The 27,526-nt window shown below is 43.1% G+C and overlaps 1 protein-coding gene across 2 annotated transcripts in view; it reads left to right on the forward strand.

Moving 5' to 3' along the window:
- CFAP61 (cilia and flagella associated protein 61) overlaps nt 1–27,526 on the forward strand; it is a 280,149-nt gene that overhangs the window by 168,341 nt on the left and 84,282 nt on the right. For both annotated transcript variants that reach the window (XM_042931738.1, XM_042931739.1), the window contains 2 exons: nt 13,388–13,486; nt 19,541–19,709. In XM_042931738.1, coding sequence (XP_042787672.1) covers nt 13,388–13,486; nt 19,541–19,709 — 268 coding nt within the window. The remainder of the gene's footprint in view (nt 1–13,387; nt 13,487–19,540; nt 19,710–27,526) is intronic.

Consider the following 27,526-nt stretch of genomic DNA (forward strand, 5'->3'; position numbering starts at 1 on the left):
CCAGAAAGCCTGATAATCCTGTCATCTGGAATCTAAACAGACAACCCTTTGTCCTCGTGTTGTGTGCATGCAAAAAAATTAGAAAGCATTTGTCCTCTTCAAAGGACACCAAAGGCAATCCTTGTACAAATTCTTACCCCTTGTTACATCCTTCTTTCCTCAAGTGCTAAGGTGCTACTGGGGGAGCCGAAGGGATTTGCCCTTAGTCATCAACTAATACAGTAGGACAAGGCTCTATGCAAGGGGGGAATAGTGAACATGATGTTTCAATTTTTTTTTTTTTTTTTTTGGTAAAGCATTCTATCTGGTCCTTTGCTGTTACCCATCCAGTTACATCTGCACAGACACACCTTATCTCTGGTTGTCAGGCCTGTGGGTCCCCCTGCATCTTCATGTCCTTACCCGGTCAAGGTCTCCTGGGCCCCCGGTTCCCAGTGATATGTATGACAAGTGTTTTCTTAGGGACACATACCAGTATCCCTTGGGGTGCTCCCACCCTTCCACCCCTATTCAGTCTTCCAGGGCTGAGCTAAAGAGCGGTAGCCCTGCTCTCACAGCTTCCTGCAAACTCTGTCAGGCTTCCTGAGGCTCCTGACTGGCTGATGGAGAAGGGTGGGGGTGTAGGGTAACTCAGGGTCAGGGTGAGCCTCAGCTCATTTGTTCCCCGTGCCCCAGGGCATATGCATTTATCTTCTCAGGATACTGTGTCCAAGAAACTCCCAGAGGAGCCCAGGAGGGAATGTGTTTGGGCCCCAACACCCCACCCTATGGCTCACCCTATGTGAGCTCAAGCCACATGCATATCCTGGCCTTTCCTGATAACCTTCCCTGCCAGGGCATGGATTTCCATGGTGATCACCAGGAGCTGAGTAGGAGACCAACAGCTGGCATCGAGTCAGGACCAGGGGAACTTACTTGGTGTAGGGCATGAAGAGGAGGAAACCCCCACTTATCCTATGGTGTAGAGGGCAGTGAATTGGAAGGGAAAGGCAGTTCTTAAGACATTTTATTGTGAATTATTTAGGTTCTTCAGCATCCCAAGACATTCACATGATGGACCTGAACTATTTTTAAATTATGGTTCTCATGATTGATAGGTCATGTTCACTTGGCTGCCCCACTTCTTTGGGAATGAATGTTCTTGGCTTGGACAGTATAAGTATTTCATATATATTATCCTTCTCAGTACTTGTATTAATAAGACTTGTCTAAAACCCCAATCATGGGGAAAAGCAGAAAGAACCTGGCCTCAGCTGTCAGCCCCCTTCTGCTGCCAATCAGTGCTATGGCCTGTCTTCCTCACTGTGCTGAGGTCATGGCAGGGACTCCCATGGTCCTGCCAGCCCAAAGATCTGTCACCCAAGGAACACCAATCTTATCTGAAGCCTAAAAGGAACTTCATCTTCTTGGTTCACAGCCAGGCCTGGAGGTGAGCATCTATCACCTGTCAGGGAAACACTATTTCCTGGAGGAGAGCTTTGCAACGAAGTCTGAAAGCTCTTTTCAGAGAGCAGGAGGCTCTTTCCCGCAAAATGTTAAGAGGTTATATTTTCACCAGCCACCTCATGCATGAAGTCCCTCTCTGCCGAACCCCCAAAATGTCATGCTTTGAATACTTCAAGCTTTCCGCTGAAGTACTCCAAAATCATTTTTTAAAGAGAAAAGGAGAAATGCCATACCCCAAAAAGGGTGGGTGGGAACCAGGTCTGTGAACTCGTCTTACGTTTCACGTCCTTCTTATAGTGTGGCCGGTGGAACAGCAGCGTCACCATCACCTGGGAGCTCGCTAGCAATGCAGAGCCCCAGGCCCTGTCCCAGACAGTGTCCCAAGTAGATAGCACCCCCCCCAAACAAATTACACAGAACGGTTTCTTCGCTATCTCTAGGGCATGAACTCACTGAGCTGAAGCAGTTACTGGTTTATTCTGTTTCAGCTCTTGTGTCTCCCTGCTTCAGTGCGTTACATTATTTACTCCTAATTATGGAGCAGCTCCTTTTAATCCATTGTTTTAAAATCCTTCCTAATTAAATTCTGAGGTAAAGAATCTCTTGAGGAGCCTGCAGTGGCATCCTGGGATGACAGTGACTGAAAGCAGCCCCGGGTGGTATCCCAACAACCCTTTGTGCGCCTAGAGAAACACACACTTGGATTCACAGAAAGGGCTGGTGGGCGGGAGGGCCCAGGCCCACCTCTTCCACTTCTACCACCACAAAGAGTTTTCTCAACAAAAACAAAACAAACAAACAAACAAACAAACAAAGACAAACCCAAAGAATCTCATCAAGGGGTAAAATCTCTGATTTTCTACCTAAACATGGATCCCTCATCAGGTTGGGTGCGTGGGGGCCACTAAGAATAGCTTGAACTGAGGAGGTCACGTTTGCAGAGCCGCAGTTGTGCCCGGATGACCAGGTCTCCTGTTATGGGGCTGCATATCCGGCACAGCTGTGGGATCTGGCAGCAGCCAGCCCAGCGCTTGCAGCTTAATTAGACTTTTTTATCTTTACGTTTGTCTGAGGACATCTGAAACCTTCAGTGTGGCCTGTCACTAATTAGGTGACTAATTAAATAGTGCTTACTTGCTGAGCTCAGAGCTAAACCCCAGTGAACATGTTGGTGACTGCCATTGTTCTCTACTGTTGGTCTCGGCCCCATGAACGGATGGACATGTGCTCTCCCTGATTGTCCTTTTGAGACGAGGGCAAATGCAGCATGGCGGCCAGGCCCGTGGCACGTGCAGCGCTGCCCTCCGAGGTGCCTGGGGAGGAGGCAGACTGGGCAGGTCGCGTCTTGCCGTATTGTTGTGTTGGCATCACAATGGGACCTGTCAGGAGCCCATACGGAGGCCTGTCTTGTGGCTGGAGTGGGGTGGGGAGGGTAGGGACAGCTACGTGTCAAGCTCAGAGGGTCTGGCCTTCCCAGGCAGAAAGACCTGACATTCTGCCACTGGAAAATAATGACCAGACTCCCTGGTGTTGTGAATCACAATCGAGTTTCCTAACTGAATCCAGTATTTAAATGTAATTAATTATAAATGAAAAAAATCTTCATTTATTGAAATTATCCACTCCTGTTCATTTCAGGATAACTCTTCTTATCTCCTACCTTCACCACTTTAGAGACTCAGAACAAAAGAAAAGCAAGACTCTTTGAGCAATATTAGGCCGTTTTTGGGATCAGCTCATTGTCATTTTTTGTGGGTTTTTTTCATGATTCTTTGAGGCTAAGGATGTTAATTAGGGAATGTATTCTTCATGATCACAAAAACATAACCACAGGTGTCAACTGAGTAATAAACTCATGCACTCCGTCTCCACCCTCTACTACTGTTTCATTTTCAAATGATGATGTCGGCACCTGCCTTCGGTTACATTCCTTCAAAAGCTGAAAACAAAGAATGTGGATGCAAGCAGTTTATTTGGGGGCCATCCCAGGAAATCACCTGAGAGAGCAGGGTGGTGAGGTGGGAAAGGGAGGGAAGTCAGCAACACCCCCAAAAAGCATTTGTCAGCAGGTTGCTGTGGGCAACTGAGACTCAATCCTATACTGGGACCCTTCAAAGGACACAATGGAGATTGGCCCCTCTTTGTGTGAGGAAGCTGCGGTATTTACCCACCAGTTCCTGTCCTTCTGGTCACATGGTCACCCTGAACTGTTCTTCCAGCCTGTCCCTCCAGCTCCCATGGTCAAAAGATGTCCCCAGGCAGACAGGAACAGGAAAGCAGTGGGGTGGGAGAACCTTTTGCAGTTGATATAGGTAGGCTCCCTACCATCCCAATTTCTTTAGTCAGTTCTTTCTTTCTTTTCTTTTTTTTTTTTTTGTAAATGTTTATTTATTTTGGAGACAGAGAAAGAGACAGAGTGTGAGCAGAGAGGGGCAGACAGAGAGGGAGACACAGAATCCAAAGCAGGCTCCAGGCTCTGAGCTGTCAGCACAGAGCTTGACGCCCACGAACTGTGAGATCATGACCTGAGCCTAACCAACTGAGCCACCCAGGTGCCCCTAGTCTTGTTCTTAATTAATATTCAGTTGTCCTTTGGTGAAATACAGGGGCAGAGATGAAGGCAGAGAAAAAGCAAGGCTAGATAAGAAGACTGTGTCAAGAGGTTTTCAAGGCCACCTCTCTTCCCAGGCATTTTTGTAGCTCTAAAGAGGATCCAGTGTACTCCACCAGAAACCTTGGCTGGAAGAAAAGGTGGCCTTAAAAGCATGTGTTGGCAAATACTTTATTTCTAATTTGGGACAGAGATAAGGTTAGATCAGTAGTTTTCAAACTGTGGTCTGTGGACCAGCACTTCTGCATTGCTTAGGGATCTGTTGGAGATGCAGATACCCAGATGCCACCCTATAAGGATTGAATCAGAAATGCAGGGGGAGGTGTGGGAATCTGTGTTTTCACACCCCTGGGGGTCAGGATCCAGGAACCACTGAGTTAGAGAGCTCTCCCATGACTGATGGGGCCCAGGAAAATCATCCAAAGTCTGTGAACCTGTTTCTTCACCTGTACAATGGGGAGAGAACCCAGAATCTCTCCTCCTACACTGGCACGAGGGTTAAATCAGGTGATAACACACAAAGCATCTGGTAAAGCCTATCACTCCAAGCTTATTAGACTGGCACCTCCCCACTAATTAAATTTACATATCTAGTTTCCTTGTGGGAGCCTCACATTGTGTCTAATAGGAGGGAAGAGCCTGGGGAGGTAGGGTCTTCATATGGAAGATACTCTCTCCCCTGAGGATTAAGGATGAATCAGAGGTGTTTCTTGCCAGTATATGTGTTTGCTCCCTGCTAGAGGTCCTGGTCTGGCAAAGATGCTCTCTTGAAATTCAGTTAGGGACGCCTGGGTGGCTCAGTCGGTTAAGCGGCCGACCTCGGCTCAGGTCATGATCTGGTGGTCCGTGAGTTCGAGCCCCGCGTCGGGCTCTGTGCTGACAGCTCGGAGCCTGGAGCCTGTTTCAGATTCTGTGTCTCCCTCTCTCTCTGACCCTCCCCTGTTCATGCTCTGTCTCTCTGTCTCAAAAATAAATATGTTAAAAAAAAATTAAAAAAAAAAAAAGAAATTCAGTTAAAATGGCTACTATCTCTGATTTACCATCAGGAGTACCAAGCAAGCCGACCAATGCTCTGTGGTGTTTCTGTTTTGCAAAAGTGCTTGACTGCAGAGAAAACTGGTGTTATGCCCTGCCCTGTTAGCTGTCTACCCAGGCTGAGGGATAGAAATCCCTTATGGACCAAAGACTCTCATGGTCATAATAGCCACATCTTTGGCTCCCACTGACCATCACTACCTAATGGGCTGCCAATGGATGTTTCTTAAGCCCTTTTATGATACTTGGATGCTTTTCAAACATTAATCTGGACATATTTTGGGTCCTCTCTTTTGCCACTAACCTCAAGTTTATCATGTACGTCTTGAGGGGGCTCTGAGTGCACCCCACACCCCAAATCCAGGAATTCCACTGCATTAAAAACAAAACAACAGGGGCGCCTGGGTGGCTCAGTCGGTTAAGCGTCCGACTTCGGCTCAGGTCATGATCTCTCAGTCTGTGAGTTCGAGCCCCGCGTCGGGCTCTGTGCTGACCGCTCAGATCCTGGAGCCTGTTTCAGATTCTGTGTCTCCCTCTCTCTGACCCTCCCCCATTCATGCTCTGTCTCTCTCTGTCTCAAAAATAAATAAACGTTAAAAAAAATTAAAAAAAAAACAAAAAAATAAAACAACAAAACAAAACAAAGAACAAGGCCAAAACAAAAAATTCACTTTTTACTTATGTGTCTCAAATATTTAACGGATCATATACTTCCTTCATTGAAACTTATATTAAACTCTACCCACCTTTCTTATGCACCCAAAATCACTGGGAGCCCCTCACTTTTCTGTGCCTAGAACAGTGGTTCTCAAAATGGAACACCAACATGGACATCATTTGGGAACCTGTTATAGAAATACAAATTCTCAGGTCCCACCCCAGACCTACTGTATCAGAAACCTGGAGAACGGGGTCTAGGGATCTTTGTTTAAACAAGCCCTCCAGGAGTGACTCGGACTTTAGTGGCACTAGGTCAATGCCAACTGTCCCCATCCTACTGTCCGCACCTTTCTCATGTGCAGCCTCAGTTCCCAAAAGACAAAAGACACCGTACACACTCAGTCACAGCTCCCTGACCCCGACTCAGCTCTGAATCCACTAGTCACTTTCTTGCATCCCTGTACCTTCAACCGATTACAGAAGTGACTACAAGCACTTTGAGGGAACAAGGAGGTGTCAAACTGGCCCTTCTCGTACAGCATTTGATATTGGGTGGCAGTTGGGAGAAGCCTGGAGACATGGGAATGGTCCTTCTGTAGAGGTGTGAGGTAGTCATACCCTCTGGGGGATTGGAGTGCTTGGAGCCACCGTTGAAACCCAGACAAGGCAAGGCCAGTTCCTGGGCACATGGCTTCTGGAGACCGTGCTAATCCCTAACTGAAATTCTCTGAAGATAATTTCTCTCAAAAGGACAACCAGAATCTTTCCAATCCTTACCAACATAGTAAGGCACTTGTGCAAAAAAAAAAAAAAAAAAAAAGCCCTGAGTTTCCTTTTATTTTAAGAACTAATGATGGAGAAACATGTTATGATCAGCATCCTAGACATGAGCGTAATGTTGAGCAACTTTTTCTCTAAGCAACAGATTGTGAAAATTCCAGACTTAACAACTCTGTACATCAGAGCTATTTGTGGGGGTGGGGCTGGGATGGGGGTGGAGGTGGAGGTGACAGTGATAAAAAGAGTTTCCTGGGCCCCTATTCCTGATGCTACAATTCCAGGAATATGTATTTTTAAGAATCCCCAGGTAATTCTAACATGCACCTGGGTATAGTAACCATTTGTGTAGACATTTCCTCAAAATTGGCAGCTCTTATCTGTAAGGAAACTTATTTCCCCCTGTAATTGCTCATTGTAATTAACCTGTTTTTATGAGCTTGTTTTCCAAACCACATTTTCTAATTCTCAACAAATCATATATAACTTCTATGTCATATCATTACTTCAGGGCTTACTTACTAGGCATAATTATTAACTTATCATTAAACATGACATAGCTGAAGTCATTACCCCATATCATAGTATTTACACACTAAATTGGACCTAGTAGAAAGCATCTCATATACTTCATGCTTAAACTATCACCATTAAGAATAAAGGTTCAAGAATATATAAATGCCATGCATGAGGAAACCTGACCATGTGGTGTCTATAAAGCCTTGTAACCACGAGCATTTGCCCCAAGCAGCAAACCTGTCCTTATCCCCACTCCACACCTCCACAAGTGACCTCATCACTTTTGGATCCCCACAATGCTCCTTTCCAGTCTTAGGGAACTGATTGATTGGTGTCTTACATTTTGCCATCTCTTGTGTGCAGAGGCTTTCCAGCTGGTCTTTCATAGCTGCTGTCTTAGTATTTACATCTTCTATATGCTCCATGTATATAAAAATATGATCAGAGTACAAATGTGTAACATTTTTACTCTTATGTACATAATCATTTCCCGTAAATTATAAAGCAAAATCCAATTTCATCTTAGTTTGTTTTGCCAGACTTCCAAATTTTATTCTTATTCGTTAAGTGACCATTTCAAACATTACATTCATTTTCATTTTTTCAGTTAGGATTTATGTGTTATTTTTGTGCAGAGATACACAAGCTTTTCATCTGAGTTCCTGAATCCCCATACCTTCCTTCCCCTCTCCCTCCCCCCACCCCCAGTCCCTTACCCTGGCCACCACCCCCTCCCCTGAAGGGTCCCTGAAGAATTCACAAAGCACCAGCAAACAGACATTGTTGGGTTCAGTGTTGATTCTAGATCCTTGTCCCAGGACATAAGCCTGGATTCAGGCAGGTTTGAGATTTGCTTTTTGGCCCCTTTCTCCAGGCCCCACCCTGGTTCCTACTGGGGCTCCCATGAATAGGAGAGCCATGCAATATGGCACCAAAGAGAAGAGAGAAAAAAGGTCAGGGAGAGAGATTTGAACTACTTCTTTGCCCCATGAACACTCCCCCACTTTTAGAAGTGCTCAGAATCCTTGACCCCACCCTCTTCAGGTCTCTCTTTCTTTGGTCTCCCCCTGGAGGTCCGAGTGTGCCACTACTGACAGCCAGGAGGCCATGGATGCAGCTGTTGGGCTATTTTTACTAAGACAACAAACAGGAAGTGGCCAAGGACATTGTCAAACAAATCTCTTTGTGAGCTAAACAAAATAATATTGCTGAAGAAAGTTAACCATTTTTCAGGGAGAACCTGGTAAATTCTCTTAAACAACTTATAAATATTTTGACTTGTTTTGCCCTCCATTTTTCTTTTGGTATTGGGAGTTCTCAACTTTTAGGTTCCATCTATAGCATGTCACCATTAATTTTGTGACATTATGTGATAGCATTAAGACTGAATCAGATCGGAGTTATTTTTTGACTATTTAAATAACAGTTAAGTTAAATAGCTGTCTTGAGCTAGGATTTACTGTAATTTGGTAAACATTTTTGTCATTGTTCTGAACAATTCAGAAAGCAGAGATTTTAGTAAATTGTAACATTTAGATTGATGTGGGATAATTATTTTCTCTCTCTACATTATCTATTCAAATAAAAGCATTAATGAAAGCAGTTAATTAAATCACTGGCTTTGGTTGCCCTTGCTATGCCAAAAAAAAAAAAAAAAAAAAAAAAACCACACACACACAAAAAAAAAACCAAAAAACCCAGCCAGGAAAAAATTAAAAATAAAAGTAATAAGCATTTACTTGGCAGGCTGACAGGTTTCTACTGCCCAGAAGGGTAAGCAACATGAAAAGTTTTATGTTTCTTTTATCATGCTCACAGTAAATTGGCAATGTGACCCTTTTATTTGAAGGATAAGGATGTTTAGACCTAATTTTGTAGCTGTCCCCCTGAAGCATGGAATGAAACGCAATACCTTTTACTTATTTCCCTGGATACTCTAATCCCTCCCTGCTTTACACGTATCTCTGAGCTGTTCCTCCCCTTGTATCCACAGCAACATGAAATCCCCACTGGAATTATCCGCTGCGAAAATGCAGGTGCGCTTGTTTAATGTTTCATTGGCTTGAGCACTTCACTTGAACTTTTTTTTTTTTTCCACGACACAGTGACCTTTGATTTTGGAGCAGAGGACTCACAGTGATGTTAGTATTGTTTATATACAGTAAGCCAACACCACTAGATCTGAGAACGGTGTTGTCTCTGTGGTCCTGCTATTCTGCCATTTTGTCTACTGTATGCCCAAATCCAAGATGTACCCTGTGGCTCACTGTTCTGTTTGTAGGAACTTCTAAAATATTCACTGGTCATCAGATTAAAAGTCTTAAACATTTGATCTCCATATGTCACCCTCAGAAGAGCTAAAATCTACTAAAACTGCACATTATAAACTTTATGATTTTGGACCAATATTCTTAGATAGTTATAAGTTAAGAAATATTTGGATGTTTCTGAATCAGATTAAAAAATTAAATTAAAAAAACACAAGGTTGGAGGAAAAAGTGGACACATTCATAGAAAGGCATGAAAGAGGGAACCTTCACTGAATAGCAAGAAGTTTAATGAGGTTAGTTTAGTCCCCAATACAAAGGCCTTATATACCGTGCTCATGAATTTGGACTTAATATCTTAAATCACTTTAATTAAATAGTTATTCATTTAAAATGTTTTATGTAGCAGGCAATATTCTAAACATTTTTACAGATACCGTCATTTAATCCCACAGCACCCCTATAAGGCATTAGGTTCTATTATTCCCATTTTACAGACTAGGACACTGAAGCACAGAGAGGTTAAATAACTTGTCACTCACCCAAGGTCAGAAACCTAGTATGCTAGAGGCTGGCATCCAACTGAGGCTATCTGACTCTTGAGCCCATAGTCTTAGCCACTCTGCTCTGCTACTATCAAAGTGGTGAGCAAACATGGAAACTTAAAACTAGGAACGATTGAGATTGGATTTAATTTAAAAAGAGGTTTTCGGGTCCCCTGGGTGGCTCAGTTGGTTAAGCATCTGACTTCAGTTCAGGTCATGATCTCGAGGTTCATGGGATTGAGCTTTGTGCTGGTGATGTGGAGCCTGCTTGGGATTCTCTCTCTCTCTCTCTCTCTCTCTCTCTCTCTGCCCCTTCCCCATTTGCTATCTCTCTCCCTTAAAATAAATAAATAAACTTTAAAAGAGGCTGGACGTGGTGACCAGTTGTGGAAAGTGAGAAAGAGGGTGGGAGTCTGAAGTAGGCTCTCAGATTCCTAACTTGAGAGGTGGTTAGTTGATCATGCCTTTGACTGAAATAAAGGAGCAATGGAATGGGACTACATACTGATTTGGGGATACTTGTGAAGCAGCCACATTAGGACCGATAGGCCCTTGGAAATTGGGTTTTGAGCTCAGAAGGAAGCTTTCATGCAAATACGTAAGATGAAGTCATGGTGGTAGATAACATCAGCCAGGGAGATAGGCATGAATACTGGGAAGCTTGTGAGCAGGGAGATGGGCAAAGGAGGAGGAGCTGGTGAGAAAAGCAATAATAAGAGTGAACCTGAAGATAATGTTGCCCCAGACAGCATGTTCTATGGCTGCAGCTTTTGGGTAGGGCCTCCTTCCTGGCCCCAGCTGTCACCATTTCTTCCATTCACATCAGTAATGGCATCCGACCATTGCTAGCTCCTGGATGACTCCCCCTTCCCCTTTCAGTTCCCAGCACCCTACACATACATCTGCCTTTTCTCATTTGAACCACATGGTGTCAGCCACCTATTTCCTTCTCCAAGCCCACCTAGCCTTCCTCCATGAGTCAGTATGAGTAGAGATTTCTAGTTGTTTCCCAGTATTTATTCTGCACTTTGTCCTTGGTAACAGAACATTGGGCAATATGGTTCTTTAAAAAAAACACACTGTATTTCTCTTTGAAAAACCATATTTTCCAGGCTCCCTTTCTGCTACATGTGGCTGTGTCCCTGAGTTCTGGCAATGTAAGCAGAAAAGTCACATGGGATTTTAGTCTCTTCTTAATGGACAGCCTTTTCCACCCATTCCTCCTTCCTTCTGCCTGTAATGTGGATATGGGATATGATGGCTGGAGCTCCAGGAGCCACCTTGGGCCTGAGGAGACATTGAGAATGGAAGCCCCCTTAGAGTAGCAGATAAGCAAGGCCATGGCCCCTGTTGACTATATGGCTCCACCCTATCAGCAAATAAACTGGTTACTTCCAGGTTTATAACTAGTGTTGTAAGGACAATTTGCTGGCATAGAAATAGGGAGAGGGTGCCCCGGGTGACTCAGTTGGTTAGGTGTCCAACTCTTGATCTCAGCTCAGGTCTTGATCGCTGGGTCATGAGTTTAAGCCCTGCATTGGGCTCCATACTGGGTGTGAAGCCTACTTAAAAAAATAGGAAAGATAGAGGAACATGAAGAGAAGACAGTGTTAATGGAGAGAACCTGTCTTTTGAATTAGAGGGAATGGAAGAACGCTCTTATAGATGTTTCTGGAGGTTATAAGGGAAATGGGGAGGGGGGGGGAGGCCTGGTGGCTCGTCTTTGTTTTCTTTATGGTGTGAGAGATGCACTAACTTGAGAGTGAGGAAAGGGGATGGGAGGGAGAACAAGAAAGGTTAAATTAGTGACCTTGAAGATTGGATAAAGGACCAGAGTAGCCACCATGAAGAGTGCATAAGGAATTTGGCTAAGGCTAAAGAAAAGGAGTAGAAAATTTGGTGCCCTTACAGATAAAAATCCAGAAAATGCCCCCCACTCAAAAGCTTTTGGAGAAGTCTTTAATTGCACAATTGCATAATTCAGTATATTATAGTGTGGCAATTTGGCAATTTAGAAGTCATTTGATCCATGTTGTTAGATCATTCAAATTATTCAGTGCCAAAGGGATTGTTTTTGTAGTAAAAGATATAGCTGGATAATTACTAAGCCGCCTGTTCACAGAGAGCTATAAAAATGCCCATGTATAACTATTATTAGTATAACATAAACCACATTTCCATCACATAGGCACCAAAGCCAAAATAAATTCTAACTTCATGTGAGCATCAGCATGTATTATTAGCTGCATTTTGCACTTTCCATTAAATGTAAATAAATTAAAGACCTGTCATCAGTGTGCATTTGCAGACTGGGAGCCCTAAGTAGCTGGGGTTAATTGTGACCTTTATGTTATTTGAACATATTCAAAAATTTTATTCTTATGATTAGAGGAGAAGATGTGCTGGGTTTTCTTTGTATCAGATAAGAATATTCATTCTTAAATGACATGCATCCTTCGAGACCCTAGAGCACAACCTTTCATAATATTTAGCTGTTTTTAAATGTCAGGTGCAGTTGAATTTATTACATTGCCGGCCCATGCCATTACCGAAAGTCTCCTGCTTGTAGTGGTACTTAACAGATTGTCAGTAAATTGATAGCATTTCCACATTTGGAAAATTTCCAGTTTCCTCATGGGAAAGGAGGGCAGGTGTTTTCCTCGAACTTGGTGAAGGTTTCTTTTTTGGCATTTGGTTGCTTGAAGGGGAGGTGTAAACTCAGAAGAGATTTTAGAGAAAAATATCTTTCTCACCATCCTATGAAAAGATCAACTCACCCATAAAATTTTGCTGACTTTAGCTGAAGGGCAAATTTGCAGCAGGAGTATTTTAATGCTTAAGGGAAAACATGGAGTGAGTCTTAAGCACATCCGTTCTTCAGCAGCCTCTGCTTATGCTCCTGGGTGTCCTACTTAATGTCACTCAGAGGACTTGGTTATAGAGGGCAGTGAGGTGAGTGCAGAGGGCACTGCTGGGGGTCAGAAGAGAGATGGCTCTCACTTCCAGCTCGGCTGCCCATGAGCTTCAGCTGTGAACAAATTACCTGTTTCCAAGCTTGATTTTTGTCTGTATGAAATGAGGATAATAAAACCCTGCCCCCGACTTCCAGCACAAACTATCTTTAACACTAATCCCTATGATGATGCCTATGAACATGCTTCGAGCCCCGGAATGTCGATGCGGGGCTCCATCCCACGATCCTGGGATCATGACCTGAGCCAAAATCAGGAGTTGGATGCTCAACCCAGGTGCCTCCTGAGAGGCAATTAAAAAAAAAAAAAATGAAATGGTGTCTGCCATGCTGGTGTTGTGGCTTCTGGACGTTTCTGCAGTTAGAGGCTCCAGAGCCATCTCCCTCCTTTCATTGACATGGTCAGTTCTGTTGGAAAGTTTGTGCAAAAAGAGTTGCTGAAAAGAAAAGTTCAGCAATTGGATGATACATAAGGTAAGGTTAAATTGAATTATAATAAACCTTTACCAAGTCGAGCTTTACCTCCTTTTTTGTGTGTTTTCTTCTCTCTCCTCAGCTCTCACCTGAAGTTTAGTAATCTCACCCTGATTTCAACCCATGGACTTCCTGGAAAAAGGCTTCTGGGCACTGAACAAAGGAAGTTTTTAGCAAGCGAGTAAGAATTTCATTTGATTTTTCATTCTGAGGCCAAACGTCCTCATTTGGGTGCATTTCTATGCAAAATACAGTTGACCCTTGAGCAACACAGGGTAGGGTGGGGGGTTTAGGAGCTCTGACCCCCATGCATTCCAAAATCTGCATGTGACTGTTGACTCCCCTAAATCTTAACCCGTAATAGTAGCCTATTGTTATCCAGAAGCCTCACCAATAACATAAACAGTCAATTAACACATGTTTTGTATGTTACCTAGAGAAAAGAAAATGTTATTAAGAAAGGCACAAGGAAGAGAAAATACGTTTACAGTCCTGTACTGTATATATTGAAAAAAAGTCCATGTGTAAGTGGAGCCACACAGTTCAAACCTGTGTTGTTCAAGGGTCAGCTGTAGTAGATTTCAGACTGGCAAGGGAAGGGTGGCAGACTTTTCTTTCGCGGTTCAGACTCAGAAGATACAAGTACAGGGGCATCTGGGTGGCTCAGTCAGTTAAGCATTCGACTTCAGCTCAGGTCATGATCTTGCAGTTTGTGAGTTCAAGCCCTGCATCGGGCTCTGTGCAGACAGCTCAGAGCCTGGAGCCTGCTTCAGATTCTGTGTCTCCCTCATTCTCTCGGCCTCTGCCCCAGCTTGTGCTCTCTCTCTCTAAAATAAATAAACATTAAAAAATAATAATAATAAAGAAGATACAAGTACAAACCTGTTAATGAGGGAATGAAGAGTTGGGCTGCCATTTTGTATTTGTGAGAAGATGTCTGCCCTCTTCTAAACAGCTGGGATGGAGCCTACTAACACAGCCACCTCCTGCACTTGACTTCAGAGTGTCACTACAGCACAGGGGAGCTTGGTGACTGTATTTGCTTCAGACCAGGGGACTCCCCCCAGGTTCAGAGTTGGGAGATAAAGGCAGGGCATTTCACTGGGGTGTGGGTCTCCCACCCCTACCCCCTGGGCCTTTGTCATGAGGGGCTGATCATACTACGACCTTGTTGCCAGTCTGGGCAAGCTTCATTGGTTGCATCCCAGTAGAATCACTATTTGTCAACATCTGTTCTAGAAAATGCCATTTCATTATCACACAGCTTCCATTAATTTTAATTTCCTGTAGCAAAGCATGGGTACAAGAATTATTAGGCTCCCTGCCTCTAGAAACAATGTCCCAATTTTTCCAACAAGGAGGAAGGAAATTGTTCCTTCTCAGGGTGTTCATCTTAGAATCCATGATGAAGAGATCTTCAAACAGTGAGAAAAACAGCAGCTTCCTTGCAAGCAGAACAAGGCTCATTTTGACCTAATACTTTTATTTATGAGACTGTGAACTTCTTTTTTTTTTTTTTTTTTTAAGGATATCATCAGGACAGTAAAAAAGTCATGGGTTTTTAGCCAGATGGATGCAGATTCAGATTCAGGTGGATTTCCCCTATTACAAAAGGGATTTTATGTCTCTGAGTGGAGTTTTTGACTGTGAAAAGCAGATGATAAGCCAGACTTGCTGGAGTTTTTTGTTAAAATTACTATAACAGCAAGTTCTGATACGGGCTAGAGGATCAACACATGTGTGTCTCTTTTTCTCATTGCCCTTCTTCTAAATTAGATGATTCCCAGGAAATGTTGGTCTTATTGATTAACATCTCACAAGGAACTTAATTCAGTCAGCTTGATAAAGGTTTCGGTCAACCCCCATGTTAGGTAGGCTACAGGAGAGAAGAGCTAGCAAATGACTTTGTGCTGGTGTGACTGCCTGGGATCTGCATGTGGCTAGATGGGAAGTCACCTGGTGACCCCGCTTCTGTCCTTGCCTCTCCACATTCTCAACACAAAAGCAGAGCAATGCCACAAAAATTTGAATCAGATCATGTCAACTACCGAACAGCCTGGAACTGTACTGACCAATGTGATGGCTACTAGCCACACAGGACTATTTGAATTGAACTTCAGTAAAGTTAAATGAGATTAAAAATTCTGCCTCTCAATTACATTAGCCATGTGTGAAGTGATCAGATAGCTACATGTGGCCAGTAGCTGCCATATGAGACAGCACGGCTACAGAACATTTCCATCTTCATAGAAACTTCTAGAATGTTCCCACCTACAATCCATCCCTGTCTGCTTACTTCTCTGACTTCATCTTTGACCATTTTTGCCCTTGTTCTCCACAATGTAACCACTACAGTCTCCTCTTTGTTCGTGAAACACAGCTGGAAGGTCTCCACCTTGGAGTTTTTGCTTTTCTTTTTCAAAGTCTTTGTTTAAATGTTAACTTTTCAATGAGACCTACCCTGGCCACCCATTCATTTGCAACTAACACTCCCAACACACTGCAGTCCTTCCTCTGCTCTATTTTTTTCTTGCTACTGAAATTCTTCTAAATATTATCTAATTTTCCTTTCAAAATTGCTTTTATTTTTCATATTCTGAATCCTTAACCTACAATGTAAACTCTACAAGGGCAGGCATTTTTTTGTTAACCAATGTGTCCCTGACATCTGGGACAGTGCTTGGCACATAATAGGTGCTCAATAAATAATGTCAAGTGGACGCAGGTTGCATCTAAAGGCACCTGCAAAAGCCCTCTCAATCAGGTTACATAGTTGGGACTAAACAAGACAGCCAGATGCCTCTGGGTGGGTAACTGCATGTTACCGTAATTCTTAGAAACCAGAAATTGAAACACAAACAGGATGTTGCCTTTCAAAAGGTCTTCCTACCTCAATAAAGGAAATTATCTCCGTCATGGAGTTTAAAATTTTTTTTAATGTTTATTTTTGAGAGAAAGAGAGAGCTTGAACAGGGGAGGAGCAGAGAGAGGGAGACATAGAATCAGAAGCAGGCTCCAGGCTCTGCCTGACTGGGGGCTTGAACTCACAAACCACGAGATCATGACCTGAGCCAAAGTCGGCTGCTTAAGCACCTCTGTCATGGAGTTTAAGAATAACTATTGCATTGACATCCATAAATTTCATAATTTAAATTCCTCATTCTAAATACAAACTTCGAACTTTGCCGTAACCAGTGTTTTGATTATTGCTGTTACTAATTTTTGAATAGCCATTTTGTGTGTCCTCACCCTTCCCAGTCCAGTGTCTTGTAGAGGTGCTAATGACATGCCAGGATACAGCAGAGAGGAAGGCAGTGGGAGGAAAGGAGAAACAGGAAGCAGGAGAAATCCACTAATTGGACAATCAGCCCTGAATAGTGAACGTTAATTGTGATGCTCCTTCTTCAGAGAGTGTCACAATAAATCCTTTATGAAAGCCTCCAAGTTTTTTTCCAGTTCTGAAGGGTTCTGATTCCATGAAGTGCATGGATCTATCCTGCTTGTAATTGCCTCCCTGGAGTTTGCTTGTAATTTTGCACCTAGAGCTTTGGGCTAAATCTTCTGACCACTGGGTGTTGGGGGCAAGCTGGCCACTTTACACATATGTTCCCTTCTAGAAATTTCCCCATCCTGCATTTCTGCTTTTTCCTCCTCCTTATTACCTGCTTCCAGAATGTTCTGTGAAGGCAAATTTTCACTTTATTTTTGAGTCAGGGTCAAGCTCACTTGAGACTTCAGAAACATGAAGTTTTGGGGTGCCTGGGTGGCTCAGTTGGTTAAGCGTCCAACTTTAGCTCAGGTCATGATCTCACAGCTTGTGAGTTTGAGCCCCACGTTGGGCTCTGTGCTGATAGCTCAGAGCCTGGAGCATGCTTCAGATTCTGTGTCTCCCTCTCTCTGCCCCTCTCCTACTCTCTCTCTCTCTCTCTCTCAAAAATAAATAAGCATTAAAGAGAGAGAGAGAGAGAGAGAGACATGAAGTTTTATTGATATTTCCTCTTTGGTTCTTTCTCTCTTTTACAGAGAACTCTAGTGGAGATACTTCTCTTGTCACCAAGCCATGAGGCAGTCCCTGCCATGTTAGAATCCTAATGCTCATTACCTCTGCTTAGGAAACAATTTTGGGAAAGTATCACCATAAGTCTCCAATGTCTAATTTCACCTACCTGATGGGTAAAGCAGATCCAGAATGGATTGTAATCACCTACACAGTGATACTTTAAATGGACTATTATCATTCAATGTAGTAACAGACTATAAAAGCAAGAACCCCACATATTCCAATGTTTCCAAAGGTTCCCCAAAATACCATGTTCCATGTGCCATTTCCACTGGACAGAACTTCAGATTTTAACTCTGAAATATGCATTCTGACATTATAAACACTACTGTCCTGCTGTCATTAAAAATAACACTGTCTTAACCTTCCCCAGATTTCCCCTGAGAACTTTTATCTTTGAGCAAACCCTCATAAGACTAATCCCTGTGCACTAACTATATTTAATTTTTCCTCATCTTGGACGGCTGACAGTGTACCATTCCTATTATGCAGAGACTGTGTAGCAAATAAGGGCAGTCCTCTGTGGGTCTCTCATGAATGTGTGAAATCAACAGAGTTTCATGTGTTCCTGTTAAGCTACCAAAATGATTTTTTTTTTAAGAGAATTTCATCCCATTCTCTGTTATATTGCGGGGACAGGACAGCCCCTGATTTTCTTTTCTTATTAAAAAGAAACGTTCTTGTTTTTAAATGTTGTTTCATGGAGAGATACAAAACTCAGAGCTCCCTTCTCTTTCACAGGCCCTTGTAACAGGGTCTAATGCACATCCATTATGAGAATTCCTTTTGTGTGGTGAGAGCAGACTCATGTATGGATCAAAAAGAAAAAATGTTCTCCCGTTACCACTTCACAATCCCGTTGGCGTCCAAGCAGGGTAAACAGGATTATGCATCATTAATATTATTTAGAATAATACCCTTCATGTACACATCGCAACTGACAAAACAGCATCTTTTACCTTCTCAGGTTTGTCCTGTACAATGAATAAGCCAGTCACCTCCTGCTCAGAGGTGAAGAAACTGAACTATTGAAAGGTCATGCAGAGTCCCCAGGGTCCAGTCGCACTGGGACACACACCATGACTCAGTTAAGCCTTGATTTAAGTGAAACACGTACTGGGGTGCCTGGGTGGCTCAGTCTGTTGAGCATATGGTTTCGGCTCAGGTCATGATCTCATGGTTTGTGAGTTCGAGCCCCGCATTGGGCTCTGTGCTGACGGTGTGGAGCCTGGAGCCTGCTTTGGACTCTGTGTCTCCCTCTCTCTCTGCCCCTCCCTCACTTATACTTGGTCTCTATCTCTCTCAAAAATAAACATTAAAAAAAAAATTTTTTTTGAATGAAACACGTACTGTTCTGCCACCCTACACTCTGGGTCTTCAGAACAGAATCATTAAAAGGTCACGTGCATGAGGTCAGAGCTTTCAGAAAATTCTGGAAACCATCCTCAGAGAACTCTTTAAACCCAAATCTACCAAAACTCCACTTTTCTCACACTGGAGTGCTCAAACTAGAAAAGAAAACCTGTCCACCTTGGACCCACTGTTTGCAGAACTACTAGTTCCCCGTAAATCACCTTTGCCCTATAGAGCAAATCCCAAAAGTCTCCAGGGACTGTACTCACTGCAAACCTAACTCCCTAATTGACATCTTCTCTAAATAAAATGTGTAGTTGTTTTGGCCTGAATCCATACACTAATTTTAAGAATGAGTCATTTACTGTAAACATTAGCAAATATGAAGGGGTCTCAATATTCAGGACCTTGACCCCTGCCTTTGGGAATCCTCCACAATGTCACTTTCTTCTTCCTCTTTCCCTTTGAGTCTGTGGTCAATATGATAACTCAACAGCTAAAGTAAGTTTACACCCACCATGAAATAGAAGCAGAAGAAAGAGTGTACGTTAATGATTTCACAGAGGCACTCGCACACACACACAGTCACCCTCCCTGTTGTGGACTGGCCTATGCCAGCTGGAACGATTTAGCTTTAATGGGAAGATGTCAGTTTGTGACTGTCTCATAATGAAAAATCCAGTATCTAGCCACGGTCCTAGTAAAGTCACATCAAGAGCACAGACTTGGCCCACGAGGGGACTTGAACCAGCTCACCAGATGTCTAATTAATGCCCACTGTCAGCTGCTCAAATGTCACTGACGGAGCCTCTCTCTTTGCAGCCACTGTTTTAATGATAAAGATTATGCGTTGATGTCACTGTGCTCCTGGGTCAATGTGGTGGTTGGTAGAATGACGGCCATAGACCGAGTAGCCAAGCATGTGGTAGTTTCCAAAGAGGAAATCGTGCTCTATGACCACCTCATCCTCTGCACCGGACAGCAGTACCAGGTGAGGCCGCACACGGAGATCTTAGTGATTGATGGTTAATGCGTTTACTGGGGCACACGTTCTAGGGGTTAAGAGCATGCCTTCCTACCAGGACAGCTGCCACTCTATTCATAAAGGTGCCCACAAGGCCTGCACACATGACCAGAATTGTGTCCGAAACCCCTCCTGGAAATCCATTCCAAGAAAAACATTCTGCTCAAGGGTAAAAATCACAGCAAGTAGGAGAAATGTCATTCTTTAAGCTGTTGTCCAAAAGTCTAACACTTACTGCTCACCAGAGCAGAATCCAGACACAACCCGGCATGCATTTGTGGTAAATTAATTTATGCCTCAAGAGGCTAACATTTGGCGGTGGTGACGGGCTCATGCAAAAGTATTTGAAACATGCGCACCTTCTGTCAACCCTTATTTTATTTTGTCTCTCAGTTATAAAACTAGGAAATGTGACTGATTGACTACCCAGTGACCGTGCTTTCCATTTGGATTAAATTCTCAAACCACATTTGAGGAAAGCATTGCTGGATACAACTGAAGCTGTTCAATGTCTTAGGGAAGCAAATTTTAATATTCATTCTTTGCAACAAGCATTAGCATTTGATGTAGTTCACAAAAATAGGACATTTCTTTAATGAAAAGCAATTTACTTTGTAACTCAAAGATGGTGTCTTTTTTTTAATGTTTTTTAAAATTATTTTTGAGGGAGCACAAGCAGGGGAGGGGCAGAGAGGGGGACAGAGGATCTGAAGTGGGCTCTGCATTGACAGCAGCGAGTCTGGCGCAGGGCTCGAACCCACAAACCACGAGATCATGACCTGAGCCAAAGTCGGATGCTTAACCAACTGAGCCACACAAGTGCCCTCACAGATGGGATCTTTTAATTACATTTTCTCCCAGGAACCTGGATAAGCCTTCCCACGGTGGGTTTGTTTCTGACAAGTATGGAGTAATCCACCCCCACCCCAGGCACTGCCATGTTTTATCTGGTACTGTCTTAGGACATTTTGTGAATGATTGTGGATTTGACAAGGGGAACTATGTGTAGGTTTTCTTTATAGAGCCCAGCCAGGAGGAGGCAGCACATGGTGGGGGACAGACAGCTGAGCAACTCCCAGCATCACTCAATGTTCCAAGCCTTGGCCACACATTGATGTCACCTGGGACACTTGAAATATACCCATGCCTAGACCCCACCCCCAGAAGCTGTGCTTTAATTATTCTGGGGTGGAGCCCAGCGATCAGCATTTTTTAAAGCTCTAGATGGTTCTAAGCTAAGGCTGAGAACCAGGACTTGAAGTTTCTTGACCTAGAATCTCTAATCTGTACCTTAGAGTAGCACTTCTTAAACCATAATGTGCACACACAGCCCCTGTGCATCTCATTAAAATGCAGTTTCTGATCAGGGGATGGGGGCTGCTGATATGCTGCAGTTTTAACAAGCTTCAGGGTGAGGCTGGTGCTGCTAGTGAGCAGGCCACACTGAATATGGATCATCCTCTGAGTAATTGCTTTTATTCTTTTCATCCTGCTCCTCCTCCTCCTATGACCACCACTACTACTGCTGCTACTAAAGACATCCAGTTCTCACAGTGTAGAAAAGGATTTTTTTTTTTCTGGCTAAAGGATAAACACAAACTGGAGGAATACTTTATTTTGATACTTAAGTATTCCTCTTTTTAAACATTAAATCAGAAGAAAACATCATGCACCCCTCAACTTGCCTGCCCCCCTCACCTGCCCCACCGAGTTCCAGCTGCTGCCTGGGACCGTGGACTTTGGAAAATGTGAGTGGAAGACCCGGCCAGCTGTCCAGAGACTCGGGCTTCTGCCCATGTGTGTCCAGCTGCCCCTACAGCTTTAGTCTGTGGCACGTTAAGCTCTTGCCCTTTTTACAATGGGAAAAATGAAATGAAGAAGTGATAAAGGGAGTTCCGATTTAATTTTTCCAGAAGGACATAAAAATTAAAGGTACATAGAGTGATACAAAAAAAGGCTGCTGAATTCACTGTGGAGGGCTTCCAGTTCTTTTTTATTTTCCTGTTTCCTTCTCTTTAACTCTCTTGTTGTTTTGTCCCAATTTTGTGATTTAGAAATAAATTGAAATGATGAAAATAAAGCTTAACTCCAAAGCAAGAAGATAACTGTTATAAAATATCATTACAAACTTGAACCTCTAAATAGAACTTTAAGTGGCATGTGTCATTCTAAAATATTATGCAATATTTTTGATATCCAAATACTTATCATTTAATTTTTCATCATAAAATCCATGCACAGGGTAAAAGATTAAATTGTGCCTTGGGACTGCGTGTGAGGCAGGCTGGTCTCTCCTTCCAAGTCCTCTCTCTCTAGGGATAACCACTTTGAGGCATTTCTGTTGTTAGTTCCTCGGTGATTACCCCCAGAACTCCAAATAATGTGTTTATAGAAGTTTTATCTTTGATCTGTCAACTCCTGACATTATCTATGACCTTTCCATTTTGGAAGACGAATCATATTCAGTACCCTCTAACTAACTCCCTTCCCCACCCTATCTATAGATTGGGTTCTTTTGATTGGCACATGCTGGTGCCCATTGACAAGTTCTGGGATAGCTTACAACTGAGGTCCTGGGCAACTCTCCATGGCGCATGGAGAGCCATGGAGAGACCACCTCCCCATGCCTGGTTTTGGGTCTTCTCAACAAGAGAAAGAGTAAAAATGTGTCCACTTGCAGGGACTCTTAAAGGGGTGATTCTCACTAGAAGCCAGCAGGTGGGGCAAGAACATCCCACCAGGTGAGAGAGTAAGTTGGGGATGTTAGTTATACTGAGCTTGATGTGGTCAGCAACATGATGTGGTCTTCACAGAGGCTAATTACATCCTTGATGGGGTAAATAAGAGCCTGGCATCTAGTACGGTGCAGCTGCAGGTGAGAGCCTGCTATAAACAGCTGAAAAGAGCTACAGACACCACTTTGCCTCTTCGGACGTAAGACCTCCCCAATGTCATAGATGAGCAGTTATCATGAAGAGACCTCACTGTGCTTGGGGATGATTAAAGGGGAAAATAACATGCCAAGAGATGGGGTCTGCATTTCCTCCCCTTGAACCTGGGCAGACTTGTGACTGTCTTGACAGATACAATACAAGGGAAGTGATGTGGTGTGACTTCTGGGGCTGGGTCAGGGGCCAGGCAGTGTCTCCTTGTTTGTGAGAACAGTGGCTCCTGGAGCCCCGAAAGGCCAAATAAGTCCAGATACTCACACTGTGATTGGACATGCCACACCTGGGTTCTCCAGTTGGCAGTTTCGGATGAACCCAGCCTTCCAGCCATCCCTGACAAAGCACCAGACATATGAGTGAAGCCATCTTGGATGCTCCACCAGCTAAATATCACCAAGTGACTTCTGTTGCTAACACATGGAATAAAGGAATTTCCCAGCCAAACCCTACCCAAATTTCTGGCCCATGAAATCATGAAAAGTAATAAAATGGTGGTTGTTTGAACCACTTAGTTTTGGTGTGAGTTTGTTGCTTAGCAAAAGGCACCTGAAACAAAAGGATAACATAGGGTAAGGGAAAGGGAACAACATCTGGAAAAATCAGAGAAAGAACATACTCTTGACAATATTCCAGGAGTCACACACACACACGCACACACATGCATGCATGCACACACACACTGCAGAAAACTATTCATCATCTTCAGTACAGTTTGATCAGCCAGACTCTGAAATGGGAGCTGAAGCCATCAGAAGAGCAAAAGCTGAGCTGAGTAGGCTACAGAATTAGATGAAAAGGAAGATGGGTAAGAAAGGATTGAAATCCAATCCCTGTCAAGAGAGAGAACTGCTACTGAACAATGTTTGATGCTGAAAACAAAGCGCAAAGCTCCCCTGGAGGGCAGAGGGCAAAGGGCAAAGGGTAAAGGATACATTTGGCTCAAGACACGAGAAGGTGTGATCAACACGGAGGCAACATATAGATCACTGGTTTTTCCAAAGAAGAGGCTGTGATGAATGGAATAGATACAACAGAGACATGCTAGCAGAGAATTTTCCTTACCTAAATACCATATTGTCACGTTGAGCCCATTCCAGGCAAAATCAAAGAAAAATTTACTCACCTAGTTATATTCTGATGCAATTTTAGTTCTTCAACAATGATAGGGGAAAAATATGAACACATTTCAAGAGAAAAACAACAGATCACCACCACCACCACCACCACCACCACCCCTCAAGAACAAAAATAAGACAAGCACCCAAAATTCCCCTTCTAGGATAAAATGGCATAAAAACATGAAACTAGCCACACAGTATTTTGAAGAAAATATGGCAGTTCAGTAAGTATATGTGCACCCACATCTCTCCTATTTGAAGACAGCAAAAAGCTGTTGTTTTGTCTGTGAGGCCTCAGAAGAATGATCTTCCGTGTTCTTTAGTGTGTATTCTGAATAACTAAGGCAGAAAGGAAAATTTAGAACTTTATGATAGTCTAAAAAGGTAATTGGCAAGCACCAAACAATTCAAAAGCTTATAAGTCTGAGAATAAATGCAAAGTAGGTAACACTGAAACTTCATCTAAATCTAATCAAGAACCAAGTTGTTCGAAAATAGGGAGAGGTGGCCAGGGAGAAATAGGAATTCTCTTAAATGGGGAAAACCAAAGGTAATATTTTGGTCTTGACTCTTACATATAGAAGGAATAATGTAATGAATGCTTTTGAACAGCACGAGTAAATCCGCCTTCCAAACCCAGGAGAAGATAAGACCGGAGAAAACATCATTTGTGTAACCACAGGGAAGGAAACAAAGGAAATAGCCACAGTGCTTTAAACAAGGATGAACCAGAATGGCATTGAGAAAAACAACAGTCGCAACAGTGAATGCCATGGTTTTAAACTGCGCTGTTACAAGAGCAAGGCTCTGTGTTTGCACCAAATTCAAAATACAAGAGAACTACCAAAACAAAATGACATCCAAAGTTTCAAAATGAAATGTTAGAAGCGCACCAGCAAAAGGTGCCACACAAATTCAACAGCTGTCAGAAGCAGCAGCAATATCAGTATCCAACAAAGCGGAATTAATTGGAGAAAGAAAAGCATTAATGTTGACAAAGGGCACAATTCGTGACAACAATACAGAGGTGATGAGCTTGTTACGTGCAGAACATGATCGTGTGAAAGAATACATCACAAAAACAGAGGTACCCCTGGAGTGTTTGCTTCTTGCAGTCACGTTTAAGACAGGAAAAAACAAGCTGAACCACATCCAGAGACTTGAAGTCACCCCAGATGTTGAGCCACAGAGGTGAAGATTCAGGATTGCTGTCCTCAAATACTCGAAGGGTATGTACATGCAGAAAACAGATCAGACTTGAATGTCATGGCCTCAGGAAGCTGATTGAAGACAGACCACCAGAAGTGATGGGAATACAGTGCTTATTCACCCTACCAAACAACCTCCTAAGAGTCAGGGTCTCCTCCAAGGGGGAATGTCCGGCCCAGGAGACATGAGCATGCCCTGGCGGGGCCCTCATAAGGCGGTAGGAACACCTGACGGAGGTCGAGGGACTGCTGTGTGTGTTAACTGCTGTAGTCCTTGCAGGAAATCTCCAAGGTCCATGCTGCTTTCTTCCCCATTTTATGGATGAGGGAGCCAAGGTGCAGTGAAACTGAGGTGATTTGTCTAGGGTCAGGCGACGACAAAGTGACACGCCAGGATTTAGACCCAGGCTCCAGACTGAGTTCTTCACCATTGCCCTTGTCTCTCTTCTCTCTCCCTCTTTCTCTGTCTCTTTCCTCCCCTTTCCCCTCCCTGCCCTCCCTCTCTCACTGATATGATCCAGAAATTGCACTTGGTGGCTTTTAAAAATCCTTACAACACAGAAATTCTAGAACTTAATGTTTAGAGTTAGAGTCAAATTGAGTTTCTTTCTCTCATTAAAACTATCTGGAGAAAAGCTAATCGGGTCTGGTAAGTGGCTCCACAATACCGTCAGGAGGGGCTCCCACCAGTCAGCGATGCTGGGCTGTTCAATCTGACAGAAGGATCGAAAAGTTGTCCGTACTCTCCAGTCACTAGTGGCAGTTTAGTTAATGGCAGAACATTCCAGTGGGGATGGTGAAATACACCCATGCTCTCCTATTAAACTTGACTCTCTCCCTTACTTTGATGATGTAATAGGATTTTTTTTCCCATAGATCTTTTTTCATTTATTAAGCTCTGCTGAAGTCTGTGTGGACAAATTAATTGGCCTTGGGATTTAAAATCCTAGCTTTGGTTTTGCCTACTTTGTGAAAATGCCATTGCGTGAATATGAAAAATACATTATCCCCTTAATTTTCCTTTAATTTTTCTGATCTTGTGCAAAAATGATCCCACACATGTAAGTGCACACAAGAATAATACAGGTTATCAGAATGCCGTTACATTTTAGAATCACAGTAGGTAAGCTGATTTTCATTTTGGAACTTGTTCTTTTCCCCTCTCCCTTCCTTGTTTTTTTCATCTAAGAACTTACTATTTGGGGATAGTAACTCATTGAAAGCTTTATAAATTGAATAGTTCTCAATTTGTTCTTTAGCCCTACCACTTTCTGCAAAGGACTTTCCCCGATTCATTAAAGCATGGGGTACTAAAATGGGTGTACTGTTACCTAAATTTTATTTTCTTTTATACGACAGTGCTCATTGGAGTTCTGGTGAGGTTTCTAACCTACAGAGCATGGCATTCAATATTATGCACTGTAAATCATTTACCAGATGATTGGACTGTGGACTGCTTCATACTACCTGTGAATATAAAAATGCCAAAATTTGCTGTGATTTGCTAAGCAAGCTATATTGCTAAGAAGAAAAGTTTACCTCCACAATTGTAGTTGCAGTAATGACCACTACTTCCTGAATTGTTCTTTTTTACTAAATATAATTTTACTGCAGGTTCTTTATAGAGAAAGTAAATCCAGCTTTAAAAATTGATTGTTTTTTGGGACACCTGAGTGGCTTAGTTGGTTAAACGTCTGACTTCAACTCAGGTCATGATCTCGCGGCTCATGAGTTCGAGCCCCCCATTGGCCTTGCTGATGTCAGCCTGTCAGCACAGAGCCCTCTTCAGATCTTCTGTCTCCCTCTCTCTGCCTCTCCCCTACTTGCACTCTCCCCCAAAAATAAATACTAAAACAAATTGTTTGTTTATTAAGTTAATTTAATTCAGTTTGAAAATCAATTAAATGCATCACAGTAAGGTACAAGGCTTATTTACCATTTATATTGAGGAAGGATAGAACCAAAAAGTTTCCTAAATGTTACCTGAGGTTTAGTGAAACCCCATTTATTCAAATACTAGCCAGTATTTACCCCTACCCCATATAAAAGGCATTTTCTGCACTTGTCAAGGGTGGGAGAACTTTCTCTGCACCCACATTAGCATCTACTGCAGGTGAACTTTTTGCCCATCATTGCTGTATAACGATCCCTGACTCACGAATATGCAAGGCAGCTGGTACAGGTCTTCTATCAGAGACCTTCCATTGCCTTTGAATCTTGCTACTGATTCCGGTCTCATTATCTTCCACTTAATCTCACCTGGTTGCCAAATAAAAATCAGAGGGGTGAAATGCTGGCCCACTGGGCAAACTCATGCCACTGTGCTATTGTACTTGGCTTTCACAAGGGCATTTGATTCTAATTTGAAACAAAATATTGAAGAAATCAAGAGTCCACAGGTAAAAGAAAAGTGTCTGGCATTTCTTGAGAAATCAGATCTGGCCACACTGAACCCATGCTCTACTCTGGCACCAACTGGATAGAATTGAGTTGTGGCCAAACTCTGGCCA

Source organism: Panthera leo, chromosome A3, assembly GCF_018350215.1.
Source record: "Panthera leo isolate Ple1 chromosome A3, P.leo_Ple1_pat1.1, whole genome shotgun sequence".
In the NCBI taxonomy this organism is placed as follows: Eukaryota; Metazoa; Chordata; class Mammalia; order Carnivora; family Felidae; genus Panthera; species Panthera leo.